Below are 26,390 nucleotides of genomic sequence, written 5' to 3' on the forward strand. Positions count from 1 at the left end.
AAGCACATCCCGTACATCAGAGTCCCTCCCTGAGCAGGGGATGGGACTTGAGCCGTCCAGAGATCCCTTCCAATCATACTTGTGGGATTCAAGGATCACCAGGAGTGCAGCAGCAAGGGGAGGATTAACTTGCTCCCTCATGTGTTTTCTTCCTGCAGACGTTGATTTATAAAGGCTGCTTCATGCTGAGTAGGGAATTTGGGGGATGGTGCGTTCCCTGCACAAGCTTTTCGCCTGATTTCCTGTGTCAAGGCTGAGGAGGTTGTCAGGTAATGCCTCGGTCACCCTGTACATTAAATTTTGGAAGCGTGGTACTTTACGAGGCTCAGGCAGCAAACCCTAAACCCTGCAAAGCTGTCGGTATTTGTCTGCACATCGTTTGGTGCTCGGAGGATGCAGGACTGCTCTCTTCTTGGCAGGGTGGTTTTTGCGTGTGGATAACAGGAGTGCCATGGGTGGATTCTTCCACAGCCCCACCGAGCACCCATGCAAAGAGCGCTGGAGGTGTGGGGTGCTGGGGAGAGGGCGCAGACCCAGCCTGTCCCGAGAGCACGTCCTCCTGCAGGGTCCACAGGTGCCTGCGGGTGAGTTTGCTGCCGGGTGCGTGGCTGGGTTTGCGCGGGCAGTGCCGACTGCGGTGCGGTGTCGAGTGCTGGAAGGGTCTGGGGGTGCTGATGAGTGCCAGGCCAAAACCAGGCATTGCCAGGGGACGAGGTGCTTCATGCCCACCAATTTCCCCAGCCTCTCCTTGCAGCGTCCTGGGGCAGGTGGTGGGGAGTGCTCCCTGCCTCAGTTTCCCTCCCAGCCAGTGGTGAGGGGCGACAGCTCCTCCTTGCACAGGCATGCTCTGGAAGAGCAGGGCATGCTGATATGCACAGGAGGCTTTTACCCACAGTCAGAAAAGATTCTGAAACAGAAGCGTGGTGGCAGTGGTCTGACCTTCCCCCCCTTGACTGCTGCCTGTAGGGCACTTCTGGTGGCTTGTGCTTGCTGGTCCGTGCTGGCCGGGGGTGGCACCAGTCCTGTGGAGGGATGCAGAGGAGCTGTGAACTCCTGGCTATGTCTGGCCAGCATGCACGCTGACACCTCTGCCCCTTTTATCCTCAAAGCTTGCTTGGGGGTGCCCCGTTGCTGCGCCTTCTTGACAAAGCATCTGAGGCGCAGAGCAAGAAAGTAACAGCGCAGCATGGAGCTGAACTGCCTGCGTTTTGGCCCAGAGAGCTCTCGGAGCTGGATCTGTCCTCACCGGTGCTCACCGTGTTGTCCTACATCCGGCTGCTCAGGTAACGCCCTGAGCATCTCTCTGGTGTGACTCCTGCCAAGATGTTGGCTGAGCTGTCTGGGTGACTGCTGCGGCTTTTGCAGAGCCGATGGGTTGTTTCTCCCCCTGGGGTTTGGTGATCATGCCTGGGGGGGGAGGGACAGATCCTGCAGCGGTACTTGTACCATGGTGTCTCTGCAGGCCGCGCCTGGACCACATGCTTTAGGCATATTCCTGGTCCGGGAGCGGTTCGCTGAGCAACTGGAAGTGCCTGCATCACCTGCAGCGGGTCCACGGGGCACTGGGGCATCTCCAGCCCTAAAGCTCTCCCAGGCTCAGCTAGGAAAAGCGCCGGCTGCCCCAGACTCGTGCTGGGGATGGGTTCAGACTGAGTCCCCTGAGCTCCTTCCCACCAGCCTTGTGGGATGCTACGAACTCATTCCCCATCCTCAGACTGCGCCGTCCCTGCAGGGTGCATGGCAGAAGGTGCTGGAAGGGGAGAGAAGAGCTGATGGTCCTGGGGCTGCCCTTGCCCTACAGGTCTGTAGGGGCTCTGCTGACCGCATGAAGGAACTGCTTGAGAGCAAGTAGTTGTCTTGGGCATGACTCTGCCATCAGGAAGCAACTCTGAAGTTGCTATGGAAGCCCCCACACCGCGCATCCCTTGCTCCTGGATGGGACAGGACGAGCCTGGGGCAGTGCGGTGCTGCCAGCGAGAGGGGTCTCAGGCAAGTCCGCGGCTCTTGGCATCCCCTGGGTACTGCTGGTTCCCAGCCCGGAGCCACCACGCCTGCTCGTCCCTCCTGGCTTTGCCCTTGTTTTGGCCTGGTGTGCTGGGGCGTCTGCCTTTGCTGCCTGACTTCACACTTGAGCATCCCTATGGATTGCCTTTCCACAGCTCTGGTTGTGTTTGCTTTTGGTGTATTTAAAAGGTCCTCTTTTTCTTTCCTTTATGTTTTCTGGCAATCAGTTTTTTCATTGATACATCCTTTTGCAACTGTCTGCATCCTATAACTGCTAATTTACTGCTGCCAACTTCCCCTGGTTTTAATTTATACAATATGTTTATTTTTACTGCAATTTTTTTCTTTTATTCAAAGCCAAGATAATTTTTAGCTAAAGATGCCTTCTTTTATGATTGCAGATTTATGAGATTTTGGCAAAGCCTTCTTAAGCTAGCTGTAATTACTCTTCATTGTTTTTGTTTACATTTCCTCCCTAATCAATTTTTGCTAATAATCCCTTTTAACTTTTGGAAATTGCCCCTTTTCCACCTCCGGGTGTGTTTCTTTTTGGTTGGTGCAAAAATATCTTCCCACGAGTGCAACCAGATTATGGTTGTCCCTACCTATGCAACTGCTCATCCCCAGTTCATCGGTGCTCTCGTCTTCAGCTCTCAAGATGAGGTTTGCTCTGCCGTTACCCACATCGATTTCATGATGGAAATGAGCCTCCACAAGCACTGGGGTCTCCAGGACCCCATCCCGGTGGCGAGTGCTCTACTCCAGCCCCGTGAGTAGCAGAGTTGGTTCACAAGCTGCTGCCACCTTCTCCAGGCTGGTCTGCAGACCTGCAGATACGTCCCAGCGTGGATGCTTCCCACTCCCCACATGCCTTTCGGGCAATGGCAGCTCTGCTGTGGTGCAGGTGCAAGTCGGACCTGAGATTTCATCCCTGCAGGGGCTTCTCGCTCCTTGCGGTCCCACAGCCCTTCTCCTGCCTGCTTCGGGGATGCTCTTCCCCGCCAGAGCACAGGTGGCCGGCTCCTGCTTGACAGGCAGCGCTGTGATGGGTGGGTGGATGGAGCCCATCGCTCGCCCAGGCAGGGCCACCAGCGAGCAGGAGCCTTGCAGCATCCACCAGGGGAGCATCCCCTTAGTTCAACCCACTGCCTGGGGAGGTTGTATTAGCGTGTAATGAATTAGCCGGGCGTGAAAGAGGAAGCCCTCTCCGTGGTGAGGTATTGAAGATGGGGTTTTCCCAAGGAAGAAAACGTTTGCAGCTCACTAAGAATACTGACTGCCTGCAGCTATCAGCTCCAGTGAGGCTTTATCTGCAGCAGGAGGGGCCCGGAGGGGACGTAGGGTTTGCGTTCTTGGCGTGGCTGCGAGCAAACCCCAAGAGATACCAAACGGATGGCAGCAGGGAGATGCTCTGGCCTCAGGCGGCTAGGAGGAAGCCAAGCTCCTTGTAGGGATTGTGGGATTTCCTGCATCTTTCCCGGGGAGAGGCTTCCTGTGGCCGGGAGCCTGATCTGAAGCCCCCCGCTGCCACAGCCAGCCCCGGGCACGGGGCATCCCTCTGCAGCTTGGCAAAAATAAGCCTGCAGCTGGCCCTGTGGTTCCTCCCGAGCCATTCCTGCTTGGAGCTGCCAACCAGAAGCAAATTTACAGCCTGTCAGTAAAAACAGTGAAAAGCAGGAATCCTTGGCTGTCAGGTAGGTGCATGGAGCCAGGCGTGCGCGGTGGAGGGCATCCCCGCTCAGCCGCGTGCTCTGCGTGCGTGGTGGCAGGGGGATGCGAAAGGGGGTCTGGGTCGCTGCGCGGCAGCGCCGGCAGTGCCGGAGGAGCCGGAGCATCCGCAGACACTGGTGTCTGGGTGCCCGGGTGCATGCGGCGCAAGTCAAAGGCCACTCGATGCTTAATCTTTGCTGGGGGGATGGAATAGCCTGGCTGCCTGCGCAGCAGTGCCTGCCCGTCCCTGCCTGTCCCTGCGCTCCCTGCAGCCACCCCGACCTCTGACGTGAACTCGTTGCAGCGGCCGGGCTGGAGCCAGGGATGCTGGGAGCAGCCGCCTGGGCTGCAGGCAGGGGCTGGCTCTGGTGTTGGGGGGTACACCAGCGCAGTCCCCCCGCCCTGGACAGCAGCTTTGGGCACCCCTCCGCCTCGGGCAGCTCCCCATGTTGGTTTGCAAAGACCCGCTCATGGAAGAAGTTAACCAGGTTAATCTGCCAGGCTTGCTTGGCTGCACCGGGGGCTAGTCCTGGTCTTTAAGTCTTATTCACTGGACGCTGGTCCTGCCTCCCCTCGCCCCTGCCATGCCGGTGGCTCTGTGGGGCCCTGCCTTTACGAGCCAGGCACAAGGCTGTGCAGCACAGCTGCATGTTGCTGCGTGGCGGTGGGGCTTTCACTAGAACTTTGGCTGTGTTTGGAGATAATATCTTTCCCCTGTAAATGTTATTACCCTGTATATGTTTGGGTGGGGGGGAGGGAGGGTCACCATCTGTGTTTTCCAATAAAAGCAAATTAAAATTGAAGCCCATTAAGGATAGCTCAATTGGGATGCTGAGCAGGGCTCCGGCGCCTGCTGGGAACAAGTTGCTTGCAGCCTGCGCCACCATGCAGGGTGACAAAACCTCATTTAGTGCCAGCGGTGCTGGGGGGTGGGATGGGGGCTCGCTGCGCACACTGTCCCTGCTCTGGGTGGGGGTGGCCCACGGCACCGGCCCCAGGGAAAAGTGTCCAGAAACCCCTGCGCTGGGCTCATGTCGCTCCTCCTGGTCCCCTCAACGCTCATCTCATCGCATGATGGGCAGGAGTTAGTGTGGAAAAGTGATGGATGCCATGTGAGAGCTGAGGAGGTGCTCTTACCTGGTGGTGCTCTTCAGCCTCCGGGCTTCCCGCTGCACCCCACGTCTCCTGAGGTCCCCTCGCCCTGGTGCCCGGGGATCTGGAGAGTGGGTCTGGGGACACAGGATGCAGTGTCTGGGGTACAGGAGAGTGCGCCTGGGGTATCATGGGGGACTAGGTGGTGGGGCGCTGCACCCTGGACATTAATTACACCTTGCACCAGTAGCCCCCAGCCTCAGCAGTGGGAGCAGGTTATTATGTTGTAAAGCACCTCTTTCCCCCGGATGCTGCAGCCAGGAGCCGTACGTGGCATCGGCTGCTGCACACCGTGGGTAGTGGCTCTGTGTTTGGGCCCCAGCGGTGACGGCCGTGTGCGCATCTGTGCTGTGGGGTCAGCCTTGGACGGTGGCTGTGCCGCGCCAGCAGCTGGACTGGGGCAGTGCGTGGTGGGGGCTGCCAGCTCCTTTGGGCTGCAGCATCTGCAGAGGGAGCTCGTGGGCATGGGGTCTCCAACCTCCCCGAGTGTCCCTGGAGAGGAAAAGGGACCTGGGGTCTATTAGGAGGGGCGTGGCCCTGCTCCATCTTACTGGGTGATGGCTCGGTGGGGAATTTAGTCTTTGCTGGGCTGTTGTGATGGGGTGGAAGAGGGTGAGGACAACGCTTGCTTAACCCTGGGATTTCCTTCCTCAGGGTGACTTGCAGACGATGGGGTCAGTGCCACTGCAGGGACTGAGTCATTAGCACTGACAGTAGCAATGGCTGCTAAACGTCTGCATCTATGTCTTCTCTGTGTGGCTACCGCATTCCTGGCAGCAGCAGGAGGGCCCCTGCTCGCTGGCATTTAGCATCTGCATTGTCTCTTCCCGGCAGCCTGCCCTTGTCTGAACTCAGACCACCTACAAGTCCTGACTCCTTTTGGGACAGATGCTGCCAGCAAGGCCTGCGGGTCCCTGGTGCTGCTGGAGCAGCTTTCCGCGATCTCCGGTGGGGTTATCAGGTTTCTGCTGACCTCTGGGGCAGACGGTGTAAGCAAACTGGGGACACAGAGGGTGCATCTGCAGTGACGGCTGGGGGTGATGTGGCAGCCAGACGGAGCATGGTCCTCCCTCACATCCAGCCTAACCTGCTTCTTCATCAGAGGCCCCGGGCTGAAAGATCACAAAATCTGAACTCCCAGCCTCAGTCCCTCTCAGCTGAGCGCCAGAGCTGGGCCATATCCATCCTGGCCAGGCAGATGAGCGGGGCAATCCTTAGTGCCTGCCAGTGACGGTATCTGGATGGGCTGATGGTCAGTTGGGTGCTTAGAAAGCAGGACATGTGCTTGGATGACTTGCAGGACTCCTGGGACTGTCAAGCTGGGCTTTCCCCTTGGTTTTGAGCTTTTAAGCAGTGGAGCAGCCAGCACTGTGCTGGGCAATGCCTGCAACAGCCGGCAGCTTCAGAGGAGGGAGAAGAGGGGCTGGGGAGAGCAGCTGTGAACGTGCTCCTCCCGGTGTGCTGGCTTTGGGTCACGGCAGTGCTGGGCACTGGCTCCCGCCTCACCCGCTGGCCTGCCGTATGCCCGACGGCCAGGTGCAGCTCTGCTCCAAGCCCTGCTTTCCTTAGCCCCCACTCTAGCAAGGGGCAGCAGCCAAGGGCATCAGTGACCCCCTTTATGCCCAGCAGCATCAATTCCTGGGCTTGGCCCCTGTGGATGGGTCCAGTGTTGCATATGGTCAGACGGGGCATGGGGGAACGGGGGAAGGGAGGGATCTAGGTGGGGTTGGTGAAAGCATAGCCCAGCTCCTGGCAGCCCCCCCCCCAGGTGTGGAAAAAGGCAGGGGGAGTTTGCAGTGGGGCCGCTGAACTGCAGTGCTAAGGGCAGGGCATCTTGGGGACCTTCCTTTGACACCAGTCCTGACTCTGAGTGTCCCAAGCAGCTGAGCATCACGGAGTAGATGGGTAAAGGTGTTCCAGCAAGCACTGCTGAGCCCCACCAGCTTCCAGCACTATCCCCTGCACCATCCTGCTGGCTCTGGGGCTGGCTCATTTTTCACAGAGCTTGCAGGTGGGCTTGGGTGATGTCCTGGTGGACTGAGGATCCAGGAAGTCTCCATGGCTCCCCAAAAGCAGTGATATCTTCCCTTGCCAGCGCTGCGTGGTACCTCTGGGGTCAGGCGTCCATGCTCTGTGCCTTGCTAGTCCCCAGGACTATTAACCTAATTTTTCAGGGAAGGATGTTGAATGACTGGGTACCGTCTGCGGAGTCCAGAGCACCGGGACCACCGGCATAACCCCATACAGCTGCCCTTGGGGAGGCCTTTGGGGCTCTGGGTGCGGGGCGGGATGCCGGTGGTCCCCATCCCAGCTCAGTCAACTGCCTCTTCTCGCTCCCTATCAATCACGCTCCCTCTTGGAGTTTAAGTGGATCCCTGAGTGAAGTATCCAAAATATCCTGTAGCCGCTGGCTCACAATGCAGCGTGCTGTTCCTGCGCCAGCGGGTCGGCCGGGGGGGGATTGGGTTTCAGTTTGTTCCGCTGGCCATCAGCCAGGCAAAGCAAAGCTCGGGGCTGCAGAGAAGGGCCACTGGGTTTGCTCAGCCCCTCTCAGCTCTCGCTGGCAAAAATATTATAGTAAGGCTCCAGTAAAGCACAGGAGGCAGAGAGGGGCCTTTCAACTTCTGGAAGGGTAAACAGATCTGCAGCAAGGGCTCCTCGGGGCGGGGGACAGACGGGTTTCTCATTAGCCACCCCCCTGCGCGGGGATGGGGTGGCTGTGCCTGAGGCCAGGCTGGAAGCGCAGTTTCAGGAGCACATGTGCCTGCATGGAGCCGTTTGTCCCAAGCTGTGGCATCCCTGGCGTGGATCCCGGTCTTGCTCCATGTGGCTGGGCTCCGGCACTGAGTCCGCTCTGCAGCATCCCTCCAGCCTGGACTGACCTGATGAGGAGCATTAGGTGGGCTTCCAGGTCACGTCTGGGAGATGGTGATGAGGCACAGTCTGCCCCCCGCATCTGCCTTGGGATGACTTTGCTACCGGCCCATCAGAGAGGCCTGGGCAACTCCTTGCTTGCTTTGCACATCCAGCACTGGCCAGAGCTGATGCGATCCTGGGTCAACCGAGAAGCTCGCTCCCTGTGTTAGTAATATTGTACTAGGATTACAGTGCTGGCAAGTTTCCTACCCTGAGGGAGGAGCTGGCGTGAGAAATGAAAGGGGAAGGGAAAAAGTTGTGGGTGGAAAAATGAGGGTGGAGGCTCCAGCTATCTGTGAGGCTACTTATTTGTCCAGCTGTTTCTTTATCTGGATGAGTTTGGAGCCTGTGAATGCGAAGGATTTGCCAGGACTTCTGAGAAACTCAGGGCCAGATGCTCTAAATTGATCTAAATTGGCAAAACTCCATGGAAGTTATTAAGTTATTCTTCTGGACACAGAGAAGTGTGTCTGCAACGTGCCCAGCTCCTCTGTTCATCCCTTGTCCCCCCAGCCTGTCCCTCGGTCCTGCCACTCTCCATCCCCAGCCCTGGCCATCCCACTGCCAGCACCCGGTGTGATCCCAGTCTTGTCCTCCCCTCCCAGGTCTGCCCACCAGTCTCAGTCCTCACCTGGCCAGATGGAAAAAGCTGGTGCAGCTGAGATCCCCCCACTCCTCCTGCTTGTGCTGAGCAGGAAGATGACTGTGTGGAAGTGTAGGAGCCCCACAGCCAGGTCACTGGCACAGCAGAGCATCAGCTTGAAGGCGTCTCAGCATCGCTGTTGAGCATCTGGAGGCGGTGGTATGGTGGTGATGACGCATTTTTAGATGTAAAGTGCTCGAGCTGGAGCCTTGGCGTGCCCTCGCAGCAAGCAGCAGTGCCGGCGACGGGCCCTGGCACTGGCAGAAAGTTGCTTATTGAAAGCATCTTCAAAGTGAAAAGGACAGGCACTTATCTCCAAACCGTCCCGTGGGGAGCAGCGCGGTTTCTGGTGGGAAGCAGGCCAGAGTTGTGTCTGATGGCTTCGAGCAGCTGCAGATTTATTTATAATGCCGTGGGTAGCATGTGAATCTGCAGATAAACACGCGGGAGGGAAGAACACAAACAACAATATTGAGAAAATGCTGCTCCGGAGAGAGCATTTCACTGAGCTGCAGCTATCGCCAACCGCCAGAGACGGGCCAGGGGCCAGACACCCGCCCCTGCGGCGCCCATGTGGCTTTGCTCCATGTCGTCACCATCATTGCTGGGGGGTTGCTCTCTCCTGGATGCCGGGGGGGTCTTTATGGGGCTGCCGAGGCACCAGCCCCCCGTGCTGTTATTTGGCTCGGCCACAGCGGCAGGATGGCACTGCGGAGCGTTGGCTGCAACAGCGAGTGAAGCTGCCGATTTTGCTGGTTGAAGCCGAGCCCTTCTCCTCCCCATGCTGGCAGGGCTTGGGGATGCCCATCCAGAAACTGGTCTGTCTCTGTTGTTCCCAGCCCAGGAGTTGGTCCTGTTGGGTGGCGGGAGCAGGGTATGAGCGTGGGCAGCCTGCAGTCAGGCTCAGGAGGCCCGAGGGCCATGGCAGCCCACCACAGGTCACCGTGGGCACAGAAGTCGCAAGGGGCCGAGCGTGCTGAGGGCAGCCCCGTTGGGACTGCTGCGGGTGGAGGAGCTGCCTCTGGAGGATAGTGGGTTCCCATTCCTTGGGGCTTATAATCGTGTGGGGCTTGGACCTGTAGCATCTCCTTGGTTTTCATACCTTGATGGCCAGAAGGAACCAAGGCGACCTCCTGCCCGGTGTGTGCTCCTGCTGCACGTGCTTCTCCAGCTCCTGGCTCGCCTGGGATGGGGAAGGGTGCAAACAGCGCAAGATCTGCTCCTCTTACTCTTGAGGGGCCATCACCTCCCCTGGTAAAATTCAATGTTGTTTTCCACATGCCTTACGGGGTTCAGCTCCCAGGCAAAGCTGTAGCTGCCATTTCCCTCACAGGCTAAGGAGCTCTGCTGCTACTTTCTCCTGGTGTAGATCCTTGCAGACCACAATCAATCATCTTGCAAACTCCTTTCTGATGAGCTTCTGCAGTCCCCCTGCAGCAATATAAGTCCACGGAGCTGAAGGAGGAATAGACCCCGAGGGAATCTCAGCCTTTCTCTTGCGCGGCTGAGGTGGGTGGTAGGGCCTTTTCTTGCTTTCTTAAACCTTCTTTGTTTATTGATTGCTAGTTCGGACTCTGTGCCAGCATTTGCAGGATGAGATGTCAGAGCAGGGCTTGGCTGCATCTTCCTGGGGCCTTCCTCCCACCGCGGTCTGCCTCCCACTGCAGTCTGCCCACCAGTGCCTCTTGCTGTGGAGATCTGAGCAGGTCTGAGCCTAGGAGAGAGGCAGAGAGAAACCCCTGCAGATGAGGGATATGTTGGACATCGCTCCTGGTTATGTTTGCTGGAGAAACGAATTACTGCACTTCTTTTGTCTGGAAATAAGAAACTTCTGAGGGATGAGACAGCGATCTTCCCTGGAGGACTACGTGGCCTCCTCGCCCTCGGGTGGGGGGTGAGAGGTACTCCTGGCCAGGTACATGGGCAGATGACTCTGTGGCAGGCCGTTATTTCATCTGGGCAATAAGGTGTTTTGAAGTCAGCCATCAGCAGATGCTGGAGCAACCCCCCCCCCGCCCCCGAAAACCCATCATGGCTTCACATCCCCTTCTGCAGTCGGTTCGGCTAACCGGGTTCCGCCGGAGTCGTGGGGAACAGTTATTCACAACTTTCTGTAATTCAGGCAACTAATTCTAAGAGCTAACATGCCAACCTCTCTCCGGATGGACTTCGGGCAGGGCAGCGATTTGGTAGAAAAGCTGTGCAAAACGGGGTGCACTGGGATGTTCCAGATGTGCGCAGTGGGGACTACGGCCTTGGGCCCCAGCACAAAAAGGAGGTTGATAAACAGGAGCCTCAAAGAAAGGAACCTATTTTAGGGTGGAAGAATAAGGAAGGTCAGCTAATTTTGTTATCTTGGAGATGACTCATTTGCCACCTTTAAGCACCATAAGAGGGAGAGGAGGTTTTGGATAGCAGAGTCTTTGTACCAGTAAAAGGAAATCTAATAGCTGGCAGCTGAACAGAGTAAATTCAGACGAAAGTTAATGGAAGGATTATTTTTTTTTTTAAGAGAAGATAGTTGACCATTGGAAAAACCTGCTGAAAACCTGCTAAATTTCTACTCCTCCTTGTCATGTGTCGGAACGGGATGACCTTGGGCCAGCTCGGGTAGATGCAGAGCTCCAAGGAGATGTGCAGTGCTTCGGCTGGGGGTAAGGGCAGCGTGCTCTGCTGTAACGCACCGAGCACAGCATTCCCATTGCACTGAGTTTTCATTAAATAAAAAACTTTTAAAAATGCAAAATGCTTCAAATATTATTTTTATTTGGGGAATTATTTACTGTTTTAGAGTGTATCTTCTTTTACATTATAGTCACTGCTATTGATATATTTACTGGGCACCACTGTCATTGACAGTTAAAATAAAGTAACAAATTTAAAGTTTTTTTAAAGTAATGCAGCTTCTAGCTAGCACCGGCTGAAAAATGTTGTTTTCCTTTCAGATCAAAGTGCCACTGGTGTTTTAATGAAAAAGCCAGATCCTTTGATAAAATAAACACTATTCTTGAACTATGTAAACAAATATTCAGTTTAAAAAGAAATTTCATAAATCTGAGTGACAGCATTTCGGGACTAGCTGTTTTCCAGAACTCTTCCTAATGGGAAAATTTGAAAAGAACTATTTTTGCTTTTTACCCTTGGAATAAAACCAAATTTTGAAATCCTTGTTTCCTGTGAACTGGAAACTGCTGGCTCTAACCAGGAGTAACGAACAACCAACAGTCTGAAAATGATTTACTGCCAGAAGTAGGTGCAAGGAGCATATCTGTGCCGAGGCACTTTTTGGCTTGCTGATGGGAAGCGGGGAGCTCACGTGCACTGTTGGGCAGCCACTTCTGCATCCAGGCTTGTCTCTCAAATGATGGGTCTGCTCAAGGCTGAGCTTTTCTTCCTTTGTTTTTGTTCAATGTAGTGAAAGTGGAGAAGGTGGAGATGCTTTTGGGGGGATTTGTGGCAGAACGCTTGGTTTTTTGGTGGTGAGGAGCAGCAAAAGGACACGGTTACAGCCAGTAACTCTCCATCCCTGTTGTGGCCATGGGAACTGGCACCATTTGTCGGGTTGTAGGATGGTAGGTGGAGATCTCGACTGTACTGGGGCTCTCCTGGTTGAGCGCTCTCAGTGAGCTGATGCAGAGTGGGGGTGCATCTTGTACATGAGATGCTTTTTCTTGAGAGCTGCAGAGCCCTAAAGCTGGCCACTTTCCCTGCCTGTCCTGCAGTAACTGGAAGGGCAGGGAAAGTGAAGCTGCAAGGCGAATTTTGTGTTTGTGTCCTCTCTGTGTGTGCGACTGATGCTTTCCAGCACCCCTGCAAACGCAGTTGGCATCCCGAGTGAATGCGCTGAAATTGGGCAGATTCACGTTCTCCCCACAGAGCAGAAGGACATAATTTCTTGTGTGGGCATCGCCTTGGTCTCAGCCACAGAATCACTGGCCCTGTGCTCTCCTGTACAGTCTGTCCCACAAGCGTCACTCTTTTCCCATGCCCAACCTCAGTGTGCTGAAACCTTTGGACATGATTTCTAAACTCTGTTTCCTGAACACTGGAGTATTGCCCTATTTCCTTAAAATGTCAGCATCGGGCATGGTGCAGAAAAATCCCTCGAGTGTGAGACCACAGACTTGGAGGGCTGCCCAGGTTGTGGAAACGGCTCATCAAAGTGTCTCTCCAATGGATTTCTGATGGGGCTGTCTGGTGCGTTCCCGCGCTGGGTGGGGAACGGCTACGCACGTTAGCCCAAGTGTTGGGGTGCCATAACCTAAGCAACCCTTCTCATGCCATCAGTGTAGTTAGGCCAACCTGTAGCTGTTTGGGATGAAAAAAACTTCAGTGCTGGAAGCGTGACGAGCTGTGGAAAGGATGAGGAGGCTTTGCTGCCCATGTGGCTTAGGGAGACGTCTCTGTGCTGGTCGGCAGTAGCACTGCCTGACCTATTTCAACCCAAATCACCTGGAAAAACAACTTTAATGTTGGTTTAATTTTTCGGTACTTTTAAGTCCTAAAAGTGCTATTCCTTCCTGTCTGCTACCACATTGCTGAGGATTCTGCCTACCATGCAAAATGCTGAGAAAAAAAATCCTGCTTTTGCAAAAGAAACTGGCAGGTGATGGAGGAAACCTGCTCAGACTGGGCTTCTTGTCTGCAGCAGCAGAGCTGCACCGGGGCCTTGTTACCCTGATCCTGGGTTTTGAGGAAGAAAGTCTAGTTGGGCTGGAGGGTGGAAGAGCATGTGCCCCCATGCATTGCAGGAGACAAGGGGCCAGGGAGCAATGGGCAATGGATGGGGAAGCAAATGGGTGGAAGGACCGATGCTGGGCTCCTCCCTGGCTGAGAGCTGGTCAGAGGGCTTGGCATAGGCTGGACTCGGTGGCTGCAGCCCTGGGCTGGCTCCTCTCCACCTCTTTGCCCTTCACCAGCCTCATCAGGCCATCGACCAAACGGGCGATGACTCCTTGTTTCACCTTCTTCCTTCAGAGACGCTGATGGACTCCACAACAGCAACGGCAGAGCTGGGCTGGACAGTGCATCCTCCCTCGGGGGTAAGTTATTCTGTGGCTTTACAGGGGCCTGGATCCCAGTCTGGGTCCTCCTGCTGCGTGTGAACATCAGTGGGATGGCTCAACAAGTCACCTGCTGAAGCAGAGTGCCTTGGCTGTGTGAAAAGGTGTGGTGGGAATAGCACAGAAGAGGGTGACAGTTGAGGTTTCCAGTAGTTTTCTAAGAGGTGACGCTTCCAAAAACTACCCCAGTGCTGGAGGAGTGTAATTCTTACCCTACAGCATCAGGCCAATGTGATGTTGGAGGAATCATACTCTCTGTAAAGCTAGCCTGCAGCTACTTAAAAATCACAGAGAGGGAGAAATAAAATGCCAAGGCCACTGTCGCTTGTCCCCTCAGTAGCTCACTTTTTATCCCATTGCCTGTCACTTGCAGCACAAAAGGATGAGGGCATTGGCCTGTAGGGTTGCACCCAGGGCAGCCATTGGATCAAGCCCTGAAATGACTGTCCAGCATCCCTGGCATCTCCTGGAGGGACATTTGCTGGCTAAGCAGTGACTGTCTCTCCACTTTACTGCTGCTAAGAATCCCCTGAGTCACATCCCAAGACCACCCAGAACAAGCTCCTTTAAAGAAGGGCTTAGACAAGGCAGCGCATCTCTGCACCCTTCGACTCACAACACAAAACCAGAGCGGCCCCAGCCACGTCCCTGTCCCACGGGATCTGCACGAGGCATCGTGGTGCTTCGAAGCATCCTGCCCTGCTCTGGCTGCAGTGGCTGGCAGCAGCTCGCACCCCCCGTGCCTGACATGCCCGACCCGCTCCCTCAGGCTCGGGGGGCCCAGTCCAGCCTGGCAGAGCCTGGAGATGCTTCCCATCCCTGTGCATGGAGGTGGTAGCTCAGGCTCTGTCCTGCCCTCCATCCATCCTCCAGGTGGGCTGGATGAAGATGTTTCTGTGGACCTCACCTCAGGGCTGACAGCAAGCCCCCTCCCCAGTCCGACTTGGCAGAAGAAAAGAAATGGCCCTGAAAAGCCTCCATTGGGGAGATTAAACCTGGCTCCCGAGCAGCCCGGCCGCCCTGCTGTGCTGGGGTGCGGGTGCTCCCGGCACCAGTCCCCCATCACCATGATAAAGCCCCGCGCCCGCCCGCGAGCCCGGCCGCCCTGCCAGCGCCGGCCCGGCCGCCGAGGGGGGATGACGGGTGCACAATGGGTGGGAGCAGAGGTCAAGTCTTTTTCTCTCCTCGCCCAGCCTTTCTTGTTTGCCGTGTTTCCATATGTAAAGCATGCCTTGCTCTGAGCTCCCCAGCCCCACAGTAATGAGGCCTGGGCCTGCTGGAAGCCGTCTCCCCGTATTATTGTGCTGCCTTCTTCTTTTGAGCTCCTGGCATGTTAATTAGAGAGAGAGGAGAAAGGGAGAGGCTTCTAACTACGCGGCGAGGAAGTGCAGGGGCTGGTGCATGGGGGTGACTTTCTCTCCCAGCTGAGAAAAAGGAGCTTGGGAGCCCCCCCGCTTGCTGCTGCAGGGATGCGGGGGGATGCTGGGGCTCCTGAGCAGGCAGCGGGGCCCCCGGGGCGCTCCCAGGTCCCATGTCCCCAGCAGGATGGAGATGCCCATCTGGAAAATCAGGTGCAGCCCCAGCATCACTGGTGGGAATCACCTCCCATCCCCACCTCGGGCAGGTCTCTGGGGGGACGCGGTGTGTGTCGTGCCCTGCGCTGTGCACGTCGTGGGTGCTGATGCTGTGGTGCCTTCATGGCTTCTCCCAGTGCGGCCTCATGCCCGCTGCCAGGACAAGGCAGGGTATCCTGCCCATGGGTGGCTTGGCTTCGGCAAGCTTGAATGCAGCCAGCATCACCTGGAAGACAACAGCTGCTGGGTGCTTCTCCTATTTATTGCCTCTTCAGTGTTTATTAATGAGCTAAAAGCTCAAATAGTTGCTTTTTCCCTGGCTATGGAGCTCCCGTGCTGCTCACAGGTCTCCTCATGCCCTGCCTCCACCATCGACTGTTCACCCCCAAACTGGAGAGACTCTCCTTCCCCATGCGCTGCTCCTGCCTGGGCAGGCTGAGCTCTTCAGGCTGAGCCCTCTCTGGGGGCTCTGCAGGTGTGGATGGGGACAGGGCAGGCACTGGGCATCCCCGCATCCTGGGGGCTGACACGCTGTTTCAGAGCGGGTGCCAGGAGTGGCCCAGGCGAGGGAGGGCCCTATCAGAGGCAGGGCGGGGGAAAGAATTGCTTCCCTGTGCCTTGTCCTTGATTCCTTCACCCCCCTCCCAACTGGTGCCCTAAAAAGCAGGGACATCCTGCAATTTTCCACTACCATGCCAAATTTATTTCTGGAAAATAAGGCAAACGCTCCCCCTGCATTTTGTGAGGATGCTGCCCTCCTCCCCCAGTGACAGCAGCAGATTTGCAGCCGCTGCCAATCAGAAGTGGTTGGAGCTGTTTGGGGATCTTCCCTGACAGGCTGTTAGCCTTGATGTGCAAGGAGCAATCTGTCTCCCGTCTCATGAGCCTCCCTCTGCAGTCCTGGATGCCCCGTGAGCCTGTCTGCAGGCTGAGGGGCTGGGGATGCTCTGCTCCGGCAGGGTTTTCCTTGCGGACCTCAGTGCCGGCCCTGGTGCCGGCTCCGGGCTGGAAGCGCTGGCTGTGCTGCTGCCCTGCCCTGCATGTTGCAGCCCCGCATCCAGGGCAGAGCTGCTCATGGTTTCACGTCTGTGGGAAACAGCTCGGCTTCCTCTTGAACAGGTTTATGAACAAGTTAGTGAGAAGCCGATCCAGCTGGCTGGGACTGTCTCACACTCTAGCTGGACCCTGGGGCCTATCGCCAGCGTCACAAGGGCACTGCGGGTGGGGAGGGGGCAGCGAGGGGAGATGCTCTGCCCCCCAGCAAGGTCTGGGCTGGGGGAGATGTTCAGGTGAGACAAGTGAAAGGCTCTTCTCCCACAAGGACCCTCTCCTGTCTTTGCACACCGCAGAGGAGTGGTGGCCAGTTACAGGCTGCAGCTCTGCCCCTGCCTGGTGTGTCAGCCACCCTGAAGTCTCCCCGTCCTACAAAGGATGGAGACAACAAGTGCTGAAGGATTTGGCAAAAAAACAGCCTGGGAAAAGGGCAGGGAGCTGGACAGGGCCAGGAGGAGCCACAGCAGCCCTGAGCTCTGCGGAGACCCCTCCAGAGCCGGCAGAGTCGGCTGTTAGTCAGCTGGTGGGAGCTCGGCTGAGCTTCCCATGGGGAAATACGTCAACTCCAAGCTGTCTTGCCAGGAAAGATGTTACTGTTGTGACACGGCTTGTAGGACATCCCATAGACCCAGTTTAGGATAGCTGGGGTTGGTCCTGTACACACCGACAGGAGGGACCCCAAAGCACTTCGGCCCTTGAAGGGGCAGGGGTGAGGGCTACCAGCGGGATGTAGCCCCAGCATCTCCTTTTCTGGGTACCCAGTGGGGTCAGCCAGGCTCCCATAAACCTCCCCTCCTTCCTCTGGGGAGAGGCCGCTGGCTACCGGCCCGTCGTGCAGCCAGCCGCCTGCACCGGTGCTTGGGCTGCAGCCGGTGAGGGGCTTTTACAGCTGCGTTACACACTCCTGAGAAAGCAGGTCCTGTCTGCCACGTCTGTAACCGTAGCGGTACCAGTGGGAATACATCTGCTAAAGGCATCGTGTTACTTTGCTGGGAGGCTCTCCTGCACAGTGCAGCCCACGGGCGAGAGCCCCTGCTAAAGACATTACTGCCTGCAGAAGAGGTGCATGGCCCCACTGCGCCCTGCCACCCGGCAGAGATCCTTTACCATAAATCCAGGCGTGGGGCATGGCGCTGCTGGCGGTGAGATGGCCTCGAACCCCACTGAGGGCTTGGGCCACCTTGTCCCCGTGGCACAGAGCCTGCCGGGCCGTGCAGCATGGGTCAAACCCTGCCGGAGCAGGATGGGGGCGCGTAGGCACGGTCCGCTTGCAGGCTGGGGCTGGCGCTGTGCGGGGGTGAGGTACCGGGCACCAAGGGGGTCCCTGTGCGGCGGGGTGGGCACGGTGTGGGGTGTCTGGTGGTGGCAAAGCTCGCCCGCTTGGCGTGCGGTGGGGGTGGGAAGAGGTGAGGCGGGTGGGAAACATCAGTTTGGTGCAGCCCCTTGACTTTCTGTGTCCCATCCACAGTGGGAAGAGGTCAGCGGGTATGATGAGAACATGAACACGATTCGCACCTACCAGGTGTGCAACGTCTTTGAATCCAGCCAAAACAACTGGCTCCGGACCAAGTACATCCGGAGGCGAGGAGCGCACCGCATCCACGTGGAAATGAAATTTTCTGTCCGGGACTGCAGCAGCATCCCTAATGTCCCAGGCTCCTGTAAGGAGACTTTTAACCTCTACTATTTTGAGTCAGACTTTGACTCGGCCACCAAGACTTTTCCTAACTGGATGGAGAATCCTTGGATGAAGGTGGACACGATTGCTGCCGATGAGAGCTTCTCGCAGGTGGACTTAGGTGGACGGGTGATGAAGATCAACACCGAGGTGCGCAGTTTTGGGCCTGTCTCCAAGAATGGTTTCTACCTGGCCTTCCAGGACTATGGAGGCTGCATGTCCTTGATTGCTGTCCGTGTCTTCTACCGCAAGTGTCCCCGCGTGATCCAGAATGGGGCCGTCTTCCAAGAAACCCTCTCGGGAGCGGAGAGCACCTCGCTGGTGGCAGCCCGGGGGACGTGTATCACCAACGCAGAGGAGGTGGATGTGCCAATCAAGCTGTACTGCAATGGGGATGGCGAGTGGCTGGTGCCCATCGGCCGCTGCATGTGCCGGGCGGGCTACGAGTCGGTGGAAAACGGGACCGTCTGCAGAGGTAACCGCTCGCCTTTGGCCTCGCTCCTCGCGCTCGCCCCGCTGCCGGTGGGCTGTGCCGGTTGTGGCAGCTGGGCTTTGCAGCTGGGATCTGCACGAGCCACCTGGGAGTGACCGCCTTGGGGGGGAGAGGAGCACGGCGGCATGCGGGAGAGGAGCACGTGTGTGGATGCTGACTCCTTCCCGAGCTCCTCAGTTCCTGCCCCGGGCTGATCTGTCCATTGCAGAGGCTCTGCGTTATATCTGGGTCCTCAGAGCCACTGGGTCCAGGGGTGCCAGCCCGTGGCTGGTGCCCTCTCTGCTTTCCAGGTGTGTGTAGCTGTGGTGTGTGCCACTGATCTGCAGTCACCCCCCCCCCCCAAAATACTGCGGCTGTTTTCACTTCGGTTTGCGCCCTGTGCCTTGGTGTGGGCTGAAATGTTTCTGGCGGAGGGGCGTGGGAGTGCACGCGCCCAAAGGCAATGCAGTGGGAGGGAACAAATTGTCTGCAGCATTTTCCCGTTGAGGTGCAAACAGCCCAGGGTGGGACACGGTCACGGGCTGTTCAGGGCCAGGCTTACCTCTCCAGCCTGGGTACCTCTGAGCCTGGCTCCTGAGATCCCTCAGCAGCCAGAGGTCCCTGCCCTGTAGATGTTCTCCTGCCCTGTAGATGTTCTGCTGCCCCGTAGATGCTCAAAGCAGACTCCAGGAGTGCCTGCTCAGCTCAGCTGAGCACCACGGAGCCAGCGTGGGCCCAGGCAAGCGAGAGGCTCTGCACCACCCTCCCTGAAAGCACCGTGCCCAAACCCATCTCGGTGCTCCTCCTCCATCACATGTGGGCTCGGGGAGGGAGAGAAAGGAGCTGCTGTGCTTGTCGGGGGGAGATGGGGATGTGTAAGGGGCACCCGTGGCTCTGCCACGCGCAGGGCGAACCATGGTCTTTGGCAAAGGGGCTCGTCTCCCCCCGACCCGGCTGAACGTCAGAATGCGTTATGGTTTAATAGCATTGGCACACTCTGAGCGGAGCTGGGTTTTCTCTGAGATCAATTACAGAAATGTTGGTGGCATTCAATAGTGCAAGGAAGGAGCTGCATCTCCTCTCTTCCTGCAGCAGGAAGGTGTGGCCGGGTGGCACTGATCAAGCATGTGGAAGGTGCTGGTAAGTGGGGGGATGGACACACTGGAGAGGGGGACCGACAGTCTCTGGCCATGCTCAGCTGGGACTGTGGGTTGGATAGTCCCCTTGGAGAGGGCACCGTGTCTTCTGCTGGTGGCTGGGCTCCTTGAGCACACTGATGTGCGGGGGTGTTATTTAATATCCGTGCTTTGAGCTACTCCTCACTGAGCCACTGAACGTCCCTCCCCACTGAGCTCGGGGTGGACAAGCGTCCTCCAACTTTAGCAGGGATGGTGCTGGGGACGGGGACAGCAAGGAAGTACTGCTGCAGCGCGGTATGGAAAGGGAGCCTAGCTAATCCCAGCCTTGAAGGGAATACGGGTGTTTTATGATGCCCAAGTGAAGCATTCGTAGCAACACCAGAAAGCCAAAATGATTCATGTCAGCTTTTCCTTCTCAGCCTTTTTTTTTAACCCCGAGTGGACCCAGCCCTGCACAGCGCTTTGCTCTGATGCAGCGCTTTGCTCTGATGCAGCCACAGTTTCTCAGGGGTGCCTGGTCCTGCTGCCGGCGCAGCCAAGGGAGGCTTCCTTCACATGCCCCAGGGCTGTCAGGACCTCCTTATGCAGAGCCCTGTCCCTGCAGCCTGGCCCGGTGGGGCTGGCAGGGGAGGCAGAACATGCAGAAGCAGGGGGCCGAGGTGAAGGGAGTGAGCAGGAGGGAGAGACCAAGTCTCCTCTTTGTCTGTGCAGCAGCAGGATTTTGGGAGGTCCAGTACCTTGGCAGCTGTTTCTCCAGCCAGTGCTGACGTGCGCCGGCCCCGCGCTCCCCACCATCATTAATCACGTGGTGGCTGGCAGCCTGCCGTCTCCCTGGGGCAGCTGGGTCCGGGGCTGCCTTCCCTTTCCCTTTCCCTTTCCCTTTCCCTTTCCCTTTCCCTTTCCCTTTCCCTTTCCCTTTCCCTTTCCCTTTCCCTTTCCCTTTCCCTTTCCCTTTCCCTTTCCCTTTCCCTTTCCCTTTCCCTTTCCCTTTCCCTTTCCCTTTCCCTTTCCCTTTCCCTTTCCCTTTCCCTTTCCCTTTCCCTTTCCCTTTCCCTTTCCCTTTCCCTTTCCCTTTCCCTTTCCCTTTCCCTTTCCCTTTCCCTTCTTTCCCTTTCCCTTCCCCCTTCCCTTTCCCCTTCCCCCTTCCCTTTCCCCTTCCCCTTCCCCTTCCCGCATGGGGCTGTGCAGTCGGGGCTGGATGGGACCCCAGGGCTGTGCCAGACTGGGACACACCCTCCGTTTTCCCCCAGTAGCCCCCAGAAGAGTGGGGACCGGGAGGAGGGCAGCCTAGCATCCCCATCCTCTCCCAGCACACCCAGTGAGCCCCACAGAGGACTGGGGAAGGGGCTGGTCGCCCTGGCCGAGTCAGGCAGAGGAAGGTCTCTCCTCCCCATCTCAGCTCAGAAAGGACCTGCGGGACGCAGTCCTGCATCCCTGCCCACTTCCCATCGCGTCCTTGCTCCCAGTCCCCACGGAGGCAGCACACGAGACGCCTGGTTTGGGGGACTCACTCGTACATGTGGCCTGCAGGTTTTCTCATGTTTCGAGGGGTGGGAGGGAATCTGGGCCCCTTTCCAGAAGCAAAACAAAAGCAAATCCGAGCTGGCTTTCGGGGTGAAGCGCTCTCACACGGCTCGGTTGCCCAAACGGGACGTGGCAGGGAGTGCGGGGGCCATGGCTCACGGGTGGAAAAGGGCATCCTGAACAGCGGATTGCCCCTCAGTGCAGCTGCAAGGCACTGGAAGGAGTTGTTCATTTTCTCCACCAGGCTTTTCATCTGGCTAGAACAGCACAAGCCTGCTCACAGCAGTGTACACAAGGGATATTTATGGAGAAAGTTCATGCATCTAACAGCTTAAGCTCTTCTAAGCTTGCAGCCCCAGCACAAAAGGATTTGGGGGCAGTTAACAATTCTGTGTGGTTAAGAGATTTTAATTTTGCTGGGCCTTGCTCGCCAATCCCGCAGGGCCCTGCGAGGGGCTGGCTGCCTGCTCTTCGCTCCGCTCCTCTGCTCGCTTCCCGGCGTCTTTCGGCTGCCCTGGCCAGGGGCTCCACGCACACGCCTCCCCACGCCGCCCTCCCCAGCCCGAGACGCCCAGCCCCGTCCTTCCTGCTTCACCTTCTCCTGCTCCCTGCCTGCATCTTTTTTCTCCATCTCCCTGTTCTTTGTCTGCCGCCTCCCAGCCTCTCCCCCGCCTGTCCCTCCCATGCAGCATATTAAGCGCATTTCTCTCTCTGCCTCCCTTATTCATTGGCTCCCCTCTGCAACGGCTGAGGCAGAGCTATTGTGCCGCCTGCGCTCTCTGTTTGGACTGCACAGTAGACGAACGCTGCCTGCAAGGGTCTCTGCCTGATCAGGGGTGGCAGCTGCTGGCTGCTGGTCCTAGCTGCTGAGCCCTGTGTCCATCTCCAGCTCCTCTCCAGCTTTGGAGGACATCTGCCCATGTCCCCGACCCCTGCATTCGCAGCGGCAGCCTCGTTGTTGCATTCATCCAGCGTGGAGCACGGGGAGTCCTGGTCTTGCTGCAGCGACAAGGGATGGTGTCACCCTGCAGCAGCTGGTGGGGATGCTCTCTTGCTATCAGAGACATGTGGCGTCATCCCTTGGGGTCACAGGCATTTCTGTGGAGGAGAGGAGCTGGTGACATCCTATGAAGAGGAGAAACCTGGTCACCTAGGTGGTCTGTAGAAGAGCCAGGCTGCCACTTGTCTTCTCCAGCTCAAGGTGGAACCGGGCCACCCCTATGGAGAGCCTGAGGGCTCAACAGTGTGTCCCCTTCAGAGCCTGCACTGCCTGCCCCCTGCTCCTTTCCTGGGGGGCAGGGCCAGGAGGGAGGATGTGGGGGTCCTGACCCAGCTCTAGCCCCAGCCTGGTGCTTGCCCTGTCCAGCCCTACCAGCACCACAGCCCAGTTCCACCACTGACCCAGCTGGATACTCCCGGGTCAGCTCCAGCACTGACTCAGCCCGAGCCCAGCTCCCAAGGGGGAAGCATGACCTCCGGGGTCGTTGCTGTAGTGGGCTGGTGCATGGCGTACACCAGCCTGGCTGGTGGGTTTGGTAACGCTGTGGCCCTGCAGATGTGCGTCCTACAGGTGGGCTCCATGATGGGCTTCCCTGCCTGCGCGTGCGTGTTGTTGTGCGGACCAGCGCGGGTCTGCCACCGCCCGCTGTGTGCTGGGCTGCGGGTGCGGAGCCAGCGCTGTGCACGTGCTGAGGACCCAGAGCTGTTCCACCAGCGCAGAGGTGGGAGCAGCAGGGGGGTCTGCCCCAGCTGTGCTGTGCTTGGGTTTGGGAGGGGGCAGGCATGTGCTAAAGGCTTGGAGGGGCATGCAGCTTTCTGATGTCTTGGAGAAGGGTATGTCCGAGCTGTCTTAGAGTCACATCCCATAAGTACGTGATGTTTTGAAGATAAGAGGCTATTTATGGCTCCATGCCTCTTTCGGGTCTGGGCCTCCACTGATAATGCTGGATCCAGCCAATAAATTGCAAGGCCCTAGGGGTAATTAAGTTCTTACAGGAAGCATTCCTGGTTGAGCTGGAGCAGATACAGCCAATCGTGATGTAAATGTTTCCAGAGATGGAGAATTGCCCGTTAAACGCTTCCAGAGGTTGCTCCTGCCTTCTTACCCCTGGCTGCGCCTGGTACTCGGACCTCGGTGAACTTTGCCCATCACCACACCTCTGCTTTCTGTGTGCCTGTTTAAGAGTAACCTTTGGCCCCTGGTCCTCTGGTAAGCTCTTTGGCCAGTTTTTTGGGCTCTTCCTGGCCTTTGGTGCTGCTTTAGCCTTTCCATCGGCAGATCCACCATCCCACATATAGGATGCTCATAGTGATCAGCTGAGTGCCAGAGGTGATGCTGAGATTTCTCTCTTCCTACATCCCCCCTCTGCTTCAAACGTCTTGGCAATGATGTTCCTCTGGGTGCTTTTGAAGGATCCTTGTCCTTCCCAGTGGGACTGGGAGCAGGTAACTGCCGTGGCCCGCATCCTTGTCCCTCGAGGTGTGTGTGGTTTGACATGTGCTTGCACTGAAATGCGCATTACTTGCTTGTGCCTGGCTCACCGAGGCATCTGATTGCTGCGTATCAGGAACCCATCATCTTCAGTATTCACCACACTACAACTTCCATGTCATCAGCTAACTTTATTGGGAATGCTTAGGGCTTTCTCCTGGGTCATTGATAAGAATGTTAAATAGCCCAGAGGCACGAACCAAATTTGTTGGCTTTAGTAGAAACAGACCCGCTCTCTGCACGTTCTCGGCTTAGATCTCAGACCGTAGCAGTATCAGCTCGCCAAGTTTTAATGCATTGAACATGTCCCACGGTGTCTGTGGACCCTCTAATTTCTGAATCAAAATAGTGTGTCTTACTGAGGGAAATGCGCTGCAGAAGTTTGGGTGCATTGCATTAATGCTGTTACCTCTCTCGGCCAATCTTGTAATTGCATCAAAAAACCGTTCGAGGCTAGTTTGCCGTAATCTGTTTTCCATAAATGTACGTAGGTTGGCACTACTATTACTATCTTCCTTTAGTCCTTCGCTGACTGAATCCTGTGGCTGGCACATCCTTATTTGACTGGTACTGACGTCGCAGTGGCAGTCCTAAAATAGCCAAGACTGCCTCATTTAACAAATAGCTTTTTCCTACATCTCTGAGACATCCTACTACTTCACAGCTTGTGGAAAGTGAACATTAACCGTCCACTGGCTCATCAGCCATCTCTTTAAAAACTCCGAGGTAGATGCTATCCTGCCACGCTGATTTAACAATGTTTAACTTTAGTAGCTGCTATTTAACATCTTGAGTTACTGCTGGAATGGAAAGTATTTTGCCATCATCCTATAAGAATATTACATCACCTGGCTTCTTCCCAAGTACAAAACAGGAATTTGTCTGCCTTTTCTACAGGGTTGTTGACAATTTGAATGCTCCCAGCCGGCCGAGGCTCGATGTCATTGTGGATACTGCTCTTTGGGCTTCTCCCTCTCCTCCCTCTCCATCTGGGAAGCAAGAATACAGCATCTTTCTTTCCATTGCTTTGATTCTTTTCCCTCCTTCTTCTTGCTGACCTCCCCGTGTTGTGAATCCAATTAGGGCTGTGGTGGGGATGGCAGCTGCTCAGTGTTAACCGCTCCAAGCCGGCTCGGTGCACCGTGGAGTCGGAGGAGAGGCCAGCTTGTCCTCTGCACGTTGCTGGGTAGTGTTGGGGCTTCTGAACATGGGAGTAGGGCCAGGGGGGAGCCTAGCAGAGCAAGGGGGTGTCACCCGGTGGGGTCAAGGCATTTGGTTTCTGGCACTCTGAAGCCCCAAGAGATGCTGACTTCGCAAGGAGGGTTACAGGTGGCCTACGAACGGGGCGAGACATCTGCTACTGAAGGAGGGAGGTGGACGACTCACCTCAGAATAGGAAATGCTGCTTCTGAGGGGCTATGGCTTTGTGGCCAAAAGGAGGCAAGGGAAATGAGAACTGCTGCCTCATTTTGCTTTCAAGACAAGGAACGGGCTGAGACCTTCCACAGAAGTATTTTCTCTGTAGGGAAAGGGAGGAGACAAGATTTTCCAGGACACGAGTGTGATTTTTGAACAGCAGGAGCATTGCGGAGCCCTCCCATCCCGGCTGTGAGGGCGTAAGGGAAGACCCCAGCAGGCTGCAGAAGAAAACCCGGGAGCAGCCCCCTGGGAGCTGGGAGGGGAGCAGCATGTTCTCATTTGTTAGTATGGCAGGTCCCGAGTCCCTTGGGTTGGAGGAAGGGATGGAGACCTCAGGTCCAGCGAGACCCATTGGGAGTTCCCTGAGGGAAATGACGGCCATCCCCAGGGTTTCTCAGAGAGACACGGTGGAGGTCTGCATTGCCACTGTCTGCCGTAGCTGGAGCTTCCCGGTCTCTTGCAGGAGCCCTTTCTTCTCTCTGCTCAGGGTCTCCCCCGCAGAGCTGCAGGGAAGGTCTCTGCACCCCTTCCCGCGCTGGGACAGGTCGCTCCCCCCATCGTCACTCCCCAGGCATTTCCTTGCGCTGGGGTCAGCGAGCCAGTGGGAGGAGGTGGGTGAGAGCAGAGCCGGGAGTCTCCACCGGAGGAAGAGGGATGTCCCTCTGACCCACGGGCCCTGACTGTGCCCTGGGCACAGGGACGGGAGCCCCGGTGTAACATGGGTGCTTTCATGGAGCTGACGTCCGTACGGAGAAGAAAATCTCCCCCAGACTTATTTTTACAAATGAACAGCATTTTGGATCAAATACCACATTCCTGGTCTTGCTACACCCATGTGAGGGGGGGATAGCGGCTCTGGCAGCACCTCATGCCAGCGCTGGCTGGAGAGCAGCATCTATTCCTGCTTTTCCTCTCCTTCATAGGCCTCTTTTTTTTTTTTTTTTTTTCTGAGAAAAGTGGTAAACATTAATAGGAACTGGAATGAATAGCTGGGATCCAGGCCCGGGCTTCCAGGATTTTAACTCATTATTGCCATAAAATGAGGGGAATGTGTTCTGTACCATTAGTTTTTCCTTTGAATCAAAGCGCTCAGAAATTTGGGGGGCAAGGAGGATTTTTCCCTGAATTCATCGGAGTGCTGCATCTTTATGGGGCAAGAGCAGAATATTCTTCATCATCTGTAATGTGAGGAAAACTGGAGAAAAATGCTGTTTTGGAAGATTTATCTTTTTTCATTTGAGATTTTTCTGTGAGTCGGGCCAGAGCAAAGAGATTGTTTTGAACATTTAATTTTGGGAAACACCCTCAGACATTCTCTCAGCTCATTTGAAGTTATTCTGATGTCAGATGATCACTCGTAGGAGCACAGTTATTTTATTTTAGCGATACAAAGTAAAAATCCTACGGAAAATTTAATCTAGAAGCCATGATTAGCTTAATTAGCTCCAGGGAAACTCTTTATTGTTCTCCATATGCCTTAGAAAAATAGTATATCACTGGGAAGTATACATAAAAGTCCCCATAAAGGTTAGGAAATGCAATGAAAGCATTC

At 56.3% G+C, this 26,390-nt stretch overlaps 1 protein-coding gene across 5 annotated transcripts in view; it reads left to right on the forward strand.

Moving 5' to 3' along the window:
• EPHB2 (EPH receptor B2) overlaps window positions 1–26,390 on the forward strand; it is a 139,377-nt gene that overhangs the window by 24,950 nt on the left and 88,037 nt on the right. For all 5 annotated transcript variants that reach the window (XM_064470421.1, XM_064470417.1, XM_064470419.1 and 2 more), the window contains exons 2-3: window positions 13,403–13,467; window positions 17,584–18,268. In XM_064470421.1, coding sequence (XP_064326491.1) covers window positions 13,403–13,467; window positions 17,584–18,268 — 750 coding nt within the window. The remainder of the gene's footprint in view (window positions 1–13,402; window positions 13,468–17,583; window positions 18,269–26,390) is intronic.

Source organism: Phalacrocorax carbo, chromosome 20 (assembly GCF_963921805.1).
Source record: "Phalacrocorax carbo chromosome 20, bPhaCar2.1, whole genome shotgun sequence".
NCBI lineage: Eukaryota > Metazoa > Chordata > Aves > Suliformes > Phalacrocoracidae > Phalacrocorax > Phalacrocorax carbo.